Raw genomic sequence first — 10309 nt, 5'->3', positions numbered from 1 at the left:
CCTTTTAAATCATACTAAAATAACTTGCCTATTAAATCTATTATTTGATGACAAAAGTCTATGTAAACGCTGGTATTTCTAACGTATAACGTGTGGCATTTCTGTTTTGTAAAACCGACGAGGACAGGACCGCAGCAGGAGAGAAGCCGCCGCTGTCGCGAAGAAAATGGCGCTCGCTTCTGCCAAACAATTGTTAGACGAATTAATGGGAAGAGATAGAAATCTCGCCCCAACAGAAAAGAAAAACACGTGTAGCTGGGAAGACCAAGATGTAAGTCTGATCTGTGTCTACCTGGTAATGGTGTCCCTTCAATGCAAAAGGCAATGTTGAATGGCGCGTGTCGTTTTTTTTTTTTTTTTTTTTTGTCAGTTCTGTACTTCACAAAACATTGCATTCAGTGACACCGCGAACAAATTCTTGTTCTTGTAAATTGTCCTTCGTTGTTTGAAGGAAGGTTGCAATCCAGGTTAGGGGGGTGAAAACCTTTCGTGGACGCGTATTTGCATGTCTCCTAAACCTCACATGGGTTGCGCGCATTAAATATCTTGTGTGTTAGAAGAGCCATGTTGATGAGGTTGTGTGATATTGACTGTATTTAGCTTGTTTCCATTTCCAAGCATACCATTGTGGTATTTTGGACGGCAGTGGAAGCAGATCTTCGCTGATCCTAATCATCAATGATGATGATGATGATGATTTAAGGTCCGCGGCGATCTCGATGGGACTTACCGTAAAATGTTGTCTGTCCAAAATACGTCATATCTCTCACCGCGCATGCCAAAATATCACTGTTTCTCCCGAGATTGACAAGTACTTGCTAAGGCCATGTTAGATTGTTATTTCACTTGTTCAATTGCAGGTTTGCAAACACTTCTTGGTGAAGTTTTGTCCGAACGAACTCTTTGTGAACACAAAAGCAGATCTGGGCCCATGTAGCAAAATTCACGATGAAAGACTCAAAAAGGAGTAAGTGGAACTTGTTCTTACCACTGCCTCTGGAGACGGATCGCGCTGGCTGTTGTGGCAGACTTTGAGTAAGTTGTAGGTATACGGAATATTACAGCTACGAGCAGAGCAACCGCTACCGAAAGGAGGGCTACGAGGAGAGCTTCCTGCAATTCTGTCAAAGCATGCTGTCCGACGTGGAGAAACGGATCCGCAGGGCAAGACAGCGACTTTCTCTCGGCAACAAGGAGGTCCCGGTGAGCTCAGCTCGAAAATTAACGCAAACCTTGTTCTGTTCTCAAAAGGAAGAAAAAAAAAAAATGCCGTTGGGAACCCTACCTAATTTATAGCTGCTTTGCATTCTACGTGTCTCACATTGTTTTTCCGCAAAATAGTTTTTCTTTGGGAGACGGGGGTAACACAAAATTTATTTCTAAGAAGTATGATGTCGTCTAGCAACATTGTTCCTCCAATGTTGCCAGTCTGCAGACAGACAGACAGGAGGAGCCAAACCAAGGAAGCTTTGCCATTTTTTTCAGAAACTGGTGGCAATGTGTAATGTTCGCTGACGGCATTTACATTTTGTGTGCTGGGTCTTTTCAGCGATGTTGATTTACAGTACGAAATAAAATAACATTTTTTTTTTAGTCCAGAGTGGCACTTTACATGGGCCGGTCCCCTCCGTAAATGTTGCGTTAAATTGTTGCTGTTCCACAACAGGGAGCTGGTGGGATGGTCAACAAGCAGCAGCCGCCTCCTGAGCCCACGGACGAGCGGGTCATCGTCCTCAACGAGCGTATTCAGGAGCTCTTGCGCCAGGTGGAACAGCTCGGCTGCGAAGGGAAGGTGGAGGAAGCACAGGGCATCATGAAGCTCTGCGATCAACTCAAAGAGGAAAGAAGGGCAATAGACAAGGACTCTGACACCAGCCACTGGCTCAAAGTAATTTTCTTTCTTTTTTAAGTTTCGAAGCGTCGACGCGGTATATAAGCAGATGGAACGTTACGACGATTTGCAAAAACTCCGCTTTGTTTGTGTGCACGCACCCAAAAAAAAAAGAGATGGAAAATTGCTCAGATAAAATCTGACTATTGGGCCAGGCTCGGATAGAGAAAGCTTTGTGATGTCAGATCTGGGCCAATAAATCTGGGCCACCTTTCGATTTTGCAAACGTATCGAGTTAGGTTGACTATCAACTGCCTCAAACCTACCCCAAGCGATACTGCTTCGGTGCATGTCAGGTTGAGAGTAAAATTTTAACGGGTAAAAAAAAAAAATGTCTCTACCCTCCTCCTCGTAGCAAACAGCGGAATTGGCGGCAGCGCAGGAGAAGCAGATGGAAGTGTGCGACATCTGCGGAGCGTTCCTCATCGTTGGCGACGCCCAGCAAAGAGTCGACGACCACCTCACCGGAAAGCAGCACGTTGGCTACGCGAAGCTCAAAGAAGCCGTCGACGAAATTTTGGTGAGGATTTCGTACCTCTTGCCCTACCGTGTACGGTAAACGTGGTGCAGTTGGTGACCAGTCTGTGCGGACAACCAGAAAACTTGTCCGTAATTTTTCGCGAAACTCTACATGGAGTTCTTACGCACGTAGTTGGAGACTTTAACGGCTGTCCATGCAAAGATGAGGGACATGCAGTTATGAGGCTTGACGGGAGAGCCCCCCTCGCAATCGTTTTTGCTCAGTTCGGGCAGCTCGGGTCTACTGCTGCATAATACCGTATTTACTCACGTAATTAGCGCACTAATTGAAACCCAAGAACACAGAACCATAGAGGGATCACAAGATAAACTGGCGTTCCCTCTGTGGTGCCGGGATCTGTGCATAAAACGAGGGGGTGGGGGAGGGGGAAGTACCAACATTTAAGCTGTAACGACCGCAACTTTTGTCTTCGGGTTCACAATAAAAGTCGTAAAACAGGACAACCAGACAACGCAAAACTGTCTCATTATTAGAGCCCGAAGTTTTCGGGAAATATTTCTTTCTAAATTCAGGGGGGGGGGGGGGGGGGGTAAAAATCGAGTAAATTAAACACGCGCACTAAATTCGTGCGAATTCGGGTGAAAAAATCTTCCAGTACGCTAAATTCGGGGAGGTCACAATGTCACTCCCTTCCACAGGCTCGGCGGGAGAAAGAACGCGAAGAGAAAGAGAAGCTGAGAGAGAAAGAACGGGAAGAGCGCCGCAAGCGCAGAGGAGTCGACGAGGACGAGCCCGTGGTCGTGCGTCGGCGCGTGGAAGAACCCGTGTCCGTGGAGCGAGACGACAAGCGGAGGCGGAGGAGCCGCTCCCCACGGGAAGACAGGCGCAGGAGGTCGCGCAGCCGGGACCGGCGGGACCGGGAGAGGGACCACCGGAGGCACAGCGACCGGGACCGCCACCGGGACAGGCGCCACGGCAGTCGGGACAGAAGCTCGTCTAAAGGTGGGGATGGCCAGATTTCACAAGCGGGTTGGAGAGTGTACGTGTGATGTAATTAATATACTTGGAACAAATATGAGAAATAAAAACAGTCAGTAACAGGTCTGTGTCGTTGGTGGTTAAAAATTTGCCACATTTTTGGCGAGCAGGGACGGGGGAGGGAGCGTATACCAATTTGACGATGGCCCTGGGAGGAGGATATGTACCGTATTTGACCGCATATAATTAGACCCTGAAGTTTTCGGGTTTTATATTTTTCCAAATTCGGGGGGTAGAAATCGGGTCAATAAATTGATGTCGAAAATTCGTGCAAATTCGGGCAGAAAAATTACCATCAGACTGACTTCGGGGAAAAATCGGGCATTGTTGTAGAATAAACGTTCACTGTACCGTTTATCCAGAGTGCCAGAAGTAAGGGGCCAGTCGCATATTTTGTGAGTAACTAGTATGTCGATGCCTTGAGGTGCCTAGCCTAGGTGCAGTTTTGCAGGTAGAAATCGGGTTTAACCCCAGATAGGTGAACCTCAATTCGGGGTGCAAATTCGAGGAAAAATCGGGTTTAACCCTAAAACTTCAGGCTCTACATATAATGGGAATAGACATTTTTCACTGTCCCACGGGAGAGGAGCTACTGCGAACCCTAGAATAGTGCGATGCAGGACGTTTGCAAGGCCTACAAGGATAGGGCAAATGCTGCAGAGAAGTGGATAGAATGTGAACGTTCTCCAAATGATTTATTTTTTTAGGCAAACATGTCACACGTACTTTGCAACGCTGTGGAGGTTTACGAATGGGTGCGGGGCATTATACCGAGACTGAAGGCAGTTACCCACCAGTGCTAGCCTTGGTGATGCCAAGAATCTGAAAGGGGCACTAAAATACAAAAACAACTTGTTCTCGGACAAAAGTTGAAATTGGAATTTATTTATCTTTCGAATGGAAAAGGAACAAAAAGCCTAGTGGCTTCACAAGGCTCCTTTCCCAGCAGAAAGTTCAAGTTTCAATAAGCAGGGTACAACTAAACTTATTTTACTTGGTACTATTGTTTGTCACAAAAACGCCACAAAAAACTGATCATTGGCAGCAGGCAATCGGATCCTTATGAAGCAGGAACAGTGGCAGCCAATCGGACAACGGAACACGGACTCACGACCCTGTTACCGACGGGTACCCACAAGTAGAGCCCTGCACGGGCCGACTTTTCCGGGCCCGACCCGGCCCGGGCGCATCGAAAAATGGCCCGGCCCGACCTGGGCCTGGACCTTCATATTTTTTATGCGGCCCGGCCCGGTGACCCAGTGAGTAGAGCCCAGCCACGACGTACGCTTTTCTGGCGATTATCAAACAAATTTATCAGTAAATTTATAAGGAGAGAAGACAAACATAGAAGTGATGGCGGTTTAACACCGTAACCGCACGAGACCAAATTAAATCCAGAACGCACGCGGGCATGGGCGTTACCGTTACACTGTCGAGATTTTGCGGAGGTAGAGGATGCTGTCGACAAACTCCTTCTCCCAGTCCCTACCCCTCTCACCAAGCTTTGCCATAGTGATCGTGAAATACGTGAGGAGTGAGGAGCAATGTGGAGTGGCTTTGAGAATGTTCTAGAGGGTCAAATTATACGCATAATGCAGTATCCCTTGCTTGTCTTTGCAAAATATGCACAGGAATGACACAAGTGCATTATGATATGAACTAATGCATCTCCATTGTGTGGAATTAGCTGCATGGCCTGGCCGGGCCTGACTCTCGGAAACATATTTGTCGGCACGGCCCGCGGGTGGCGGCGTATTTTAACGGCACGGCCCGCAGTGCTGGCGTATTTTGTCGGCCCGGCCTGGAGCACACAGCCAATAACAGGCCCGGCCCGGTCGGCGGGCCTGGTCGGGGGCCCGTGCCCGTGCAGGGCTCTACCCACAAGTACCCACGAGTTTCAAACATTGTCGGGCTGTGGTAGGCACGCCACATCATGCGCATTGCTGTGTTTTTATAAGTAGTTTACTTTACGAGACATGTGCTGATGCAGCAAATTATCTGGAATTTTCTCCAGCACAAGCGACAGACACAATTTCGATTTATAGGCCGCATTTTTTTTTAAAAGCAATTTGAAAAGAATTTATGGTGGGTAATTTAGTGTCCCTTTAACGGAAAATAAAGTGAATATTAGCGGAAATTACACGTAGCTCTCACTGCTTCGGCATCATCATGGTTGTGTCACATGTGAGAATGTTCAGTGAAGTTTGCGTGGCTGCCCCTTTCCCCCCCGAGAACAGCGCGAAAACGACTTTCAGACAAAGACGGCAAACTGCCATTCTCTTTATTAATTTCCCATTATTTTGGAAACTTTCCTCTCTAGAGAGTGTAGAAACTGTACGTATTAATTCTTGTCTAACCTGTTACAGTCAATCTGTCTAACCTATTAAGAACATGCTAGAATCTTCTTATTGCTGCACTATGAAATTTTGGCACGCATAAGCTCTGCACTGTTGGATCTAGAAGCACCATAGTCCATAGTCACAAAAGCACAGAGCAAGTTATTACAGCGGCATCGTAAATGGCTGCGGTGTTGACTTTATACGATGTTCTCTGGTGTAAAAATCATGTTAGGAATGTTCATTATTAAAAATTATGTGAGCCAACTAAAAATCTTGGGATTATTCGTTCATATCCATGAGCACCATATTACAGTCTGCATTCCATGTTTCTAATACTGTTATAGCCGCATTTTTGCAGATGGTTTGACCCTGTTTGCTCAGTTCTATTGTAGTGGTGTTGCACATAGCCCTTGCTTCACATAATGAAGTGTTAAGCATACTGATGGAGTAACAAGCTGCTCTCTCTCTTGATTCTCCAGTGACTAACGGAGGCGCAAGCCCCAAGCGCTGAGACATCACCGATGTCAAGTGAGTTCACGGGATGCCAGGTAGGTGCATTTGATTCCCAGGTACTTTCGCTAGAGCTGTCCTGCAGATACATACTTTGCAAATGTTAAGAGCAAAAAAGTAGGCAGCAGAGTTACGCTGTCTTTAAACTGACGACTCCGAGCGAGATTTATTCGGTGTGTCTAAAACACAAAAATTTGTATCCTCTATTAAAATTATTGTCTGAGGACGGTTCTGTGACTGAGTTGGCAACAGCGAAAACTGGATGCAGAGAAAGCTGTTGGCGGGCGATAGAAGGTATATATGTTTGTAACAGGTCGTAGCTTCCCCCTTTACAAGAATTGCAAGATGGCTATCGGTTGGTTAGGCGACGAATTAATGCCTTGGCCCTACCACTTGAATTACCCGAATGTGTTGCGGTACATATGTGGCTCACAGTGGAGAAATTGATGCTCTGTGTAAGTCACGTACCACATAGACAGCACATGTTTGGACGCTTTTGAAAATTGATTTTTTCAGAGTAACTTTAGAATGCCGTTGAAAAACAAATCAATTTAAAAAAAAAGCTGAAATGTGCTGTATGAGAGTAGAGCCCGAAATTTTCGGGAAATATTTTTTTTCTAAATTCGGAGGGTAAAAATCGGGTAAATAAACGTGTGCTCTAAATTCGTGCGAATTCGGGTGGAGAAATTTCCAGTATGCTAAATTCGGGGAGGAATCGGGCTCAGTTACTCAAACTAACTGTACTGGTTTGGTACAAACAGTGATGTAACTGCGTTTGCTCCCAAACAAGTTGGTGTGCATTCCTAGAGATGTCTCGGTGAGGTCAGCTTGATGGGGCAAAAATCGGGTTTTACCCTAAAGAGGCAACCTTCAATTCGGGGTGCAGATTTGGGGGAAGAATCGGGTTAAACACCCTAAAACTTCAGGTAGGGCCTGACTTTTTAGGGTTAAACCCGTATCCGCCCGATATTTACCCCCCGAACGAAATCTGTAAAATTCGGGTTTAACCCGAATCTACCCGAAAACATCCGGCTCGCGTGGCACACTCGTAAGCGTGCATTAAAATAAAGTTTGATAGCATTGCTAAACATTAGTTCCATGTTAAGACAAATTTTTATTAAACACAAAAAATCACCCGAATACACCCGAATTCCTGACGACAGAATATGCTGTAACGGGATTTAACCCGAATACACCCGAATTTTTAAATGAAAAATATCACCCGGTATTTACCCCCCGAATTTGACCCAAAATAAAACCCGAAAAAGTCAGGCCCTATCTATGTGTGAGACAGGGATGCCCCGGCATCAATCCTTGTAGCGCCGACAAATACAGGATTACAGGACAAAATCACGGATTGGTTTTGCAATCACCCAGTCTGTTCACGACCGTCTCCTTAGTCATCAATCTTGCATCGGACGGTCGCTTCAACTACAAAAAACACACACTGTTGCCAGCTCAGACCCACAGTCTTCTCGGAGGTGCCTCAAAAACGAGCAAAAAGGAAGGCAATGCATGGTATATATATATATACTCGTACTTTTGAGCACCGAGCGATTGTTTGAGAGGGCACGTCGTCTCGGGGGACAGGGGGTAGAGGAAAGGGGGGGAAAGCCTCATAATTTTTTTAAGGATCACTTTGAAGAAGCACAGCTCTTACTTTCAGAGGAGAGGCAGGATGTGTGGCAAAAATGAGCCCCCATCAGAAAACATTTTGTGTGACATATCTCTCAAGTAAGTTCTCTATGAAAGCATAATAAAGCCAAGAAATGATGCCAAGCAGCAAGACCACAGGCGAGAACCTTCTTATTCCGACACGGGTTACTTTTTTTTGTCATTACAGTTTTTTTTTTTTTTTATGGTGGTGTTATTTGCTACTATCTTTTTTTTTTTCTCTCTCTCTCATTCTTTCTCTCTGATTGTGGATGTTTCTGTGTGTGTTCTATTTGAGAAGATCGAGACACTACTACTACTACCGGCTCACTACGTATTTGGTTGCTTGCGGCCTGACTGCTGTCTTGCTAGTTTCTCGTTTTAGCTTCTAGTAAAGGAAAAAGCCATGTGACGCACGCAGATTTATTCCGAGGTAAGAGGTTGCGTTCTAGCGTCGAGGGGGGGGGGGGGGAGGGGATGTTACGGATTTCTTTACGGAAAGTTTTTCTCAGGAACGCGGATTGCACCGCGAGATTACGAAGGGGTAAGAATTGAAACGATTATAATTCGGTGCGGTCTAGCGCCATAGCGTGCTAAAATGGAGCACGGAAGTTAGCCTGCAACTATCACAACCGATCCGGACTGTGCAATTTTACGTACTCCAATTGCCGTAAAAATTCAAACTTCTCCGGCACTCGCAACGCTTTGTGCGGAAACTATATATTTGCAACTCGCGAAGCCGTTTCTAAGCTTTTCTCTTAAGCTTTTTACTAGGTTTAATTTGGTTATCATTTCTGTTTTGTGTGCCATATAGGAGGCACCCCGTATCTGCCACGACCGATCCGGACTGTGCAATTTTACGTACTCCAATTGCCGTAAAAGCTCAAAAGTTTTCACACCCCCCGCCACTGTTGTTATACCGTAAATAAATTTGCTACGTCTTGTGCAGAAAGAACTACATATTTGCATCCACAAAAATGTCTCTCTTACGGCTTTTGAACTTTTATGGTATTCCGTAGAGGGGAAGGAGTCGGACGGAGTTATGGGATACCATAAAGGTAACATGACCAGTTAATACCATTGTTGCTCCGAGAGTGACTCTCCTCCAAAGAGTGACTCTGCTTCTATTTCTAGCGGCGGTCGCCCCCGCGTGTGTCGCATGTGTTAATCATATCCGGCTGTCACCGCCTTGGTTGCCACACACACAGGTGGGAGACGTATGCTTCTCTTGAAGCGCTGCCATTAAATCAATCAAGGAATCACGTTACACTTGCTCTCGTTGTGATCACACACATGTGCCTGCCCTTCGGCATGTCAGTCTGACAGGTTTGCTGCACAAAGCAACGGGCCAGACGCGCGGATTTTGTATAGGTCGTTACGCGGAGTGACGGAGCAGTCCGTAAAACGAGGTTCGCAAAGGACAGTATAGTGTACCGAGTTTCTTACGTCAATTTGTGAGTAAGAGGCGGGCTTGTAGAAAGAAGTAAAATAATGGGATTATATGGTATATAATGGTATATATGGTATGGTGTATAATGGTATAATGGGATAAGATAATGGGAATAATGGCGTAAAATGATTGATTTTTTTGACAAAGCTATACAAACAAGTTTTGCTATGATCATAAAAAACAATGCAGCCTACTGGGCTTAGGCATGTTTATGGAAATACGTTTAAGTCGTGAAAAAAAATCTGTAATGCAAAACGTGCGTCCGCAAAAGCTGATTCGTTGCACAAAGTGATGATATCAAACACTGAGTACGGCACGCTTACGGAAATCCGTACGACAATGTTCATATTCGAGATATAAGCATTAAAAGTTCTTGGAACCTTGATGAACACAGAAGATGGTAGTAATTGGCTCAGTTTTGATCAATTCGCAAGTTACTACAGCGGGCTGGATGCACCTACAATCGCTTTGGCAGCAAACTGGCTGGCAGCCGGTGGGCCGTTCTAAGTACCTGCTCGTTTGTCATGCCACTCTTCTTTTTTCCAGCATTGGGAACAAAAAAAGGGTGGACTCTATGGAATTGGAACTACTACCCCGTGGAAAGCAAGGTGTGACCTTCTGAAGCTTTGGAGGCAGTGCTTGCTTTGTGCTTAAGAGCCTTAAACTCGTTTTGTCTTCATTTCTTAACACAGTCATTCCACTAGTGCATGAGTAAGATGAACAACTACCTTTTCTTCATTTGATTCCCCCACCTTTCATCCTTGACTGCCTTAATAGATTGAATAAATTCGATGTTGTCACTTCCCAGGTTGTTGTCAATGCACACTTCGACAAAGACCTTTAGTCGTAGCTGCCACTGCAAGAGTTATATTAGATCGTACACTCGGGCAGGAGAGATATTATGTAACTGGACCCAAGCCCAAACTTTGCCCGAGAGCTGGATAGAG

The 10309-nt window shown here is 45.6% G+C and overlaps 1 protein-coding gene across 5 annotated transcripts; it reads left to right on the top strand.

Annotated features, from left to right (window-relative positions):
* Positions 1-125: 125 nt before the first annotated feature.
* Positions 126-10166, top strand: LOC135392068 (luc7-like protein 3). 5 transcript variants are annotated; one of them, XR_010422163.1, is made up of 9 exons: positions 126-271; positions 861-967; positions 1047-1203; positions 1667-1888; positions 2247-2411; positions 3071-3374; positions 6229-6297; positions 7926-9120; positions 9909-10166. XR_010422163.1 is itself a non-coding variant. In XM_064622717.1 (8 exons), exons 1-7 carry the CDS (start codon positions 167-169, stop codon positions 6258-6260), a joined length of 1092 nt encoding a protein of 363 aa, XP_064478787.1. In that variant the 5' UTR covers positions 126-166; the 3' UTR covers positions 6261-6297; positions 9909-10166. The 5 variants fall into 5 exon arrangements, 4 of the variants coding, with proteins under 4 accessions (XP_064478787.1, XP_064478788.1, XP_064478789.1 ...); XM_064622717.1 differs by lacking the exon at positions 7926-9120; XM_064622718.1 differs by having other exon boundaries at positions 7926-10166.
* Positions 10167-10309: the final 143 nt, after the last annotated feature.

This window comes from Ornithodoros turicata, chromosome 4 (genome assembly GCF_037126465.1).
Source record: "Ornithodoros turicata isolate Travis chromosome 4, ASM3712646v1, whole genome shotgun sequence".
Lineage (NCBI taxonomy): Eukaryota > Metazoa > Arthropoda > Arachnida > Ixodida > Argasidae > Ornithodoros > Ornithodoros turicata.
Note: the sequence above shows the minus strand (reverse complement) of the source record. Positions and strands in the feature narration are given on the sequence as shown.

Bases quoted from the DNA above. Each gene is read 5' to 3' on its own strand.
- LOC135392068 (XM_064622716.1), top strand. From the start codon at position 167: ATGGCGCTCGCTTCTGCCAAACAATTGTTAGACGAATTAATGGGAAGA. The intron at 272-860 runs GTAAGTCTGATC...GTTCAATTGCAG, and splicing joins GTAGCTGGGAAGACCAAGAT to GTTTGCAAACACTTCTTGGT. The intron at 1,204-1,666 runs GTGAGCTCAGCT...GTTCCACAACAG, and splicing joins TCGGCAACAAGGAGGTCCCG to GGAGCTGGTGGGATGGTCAA.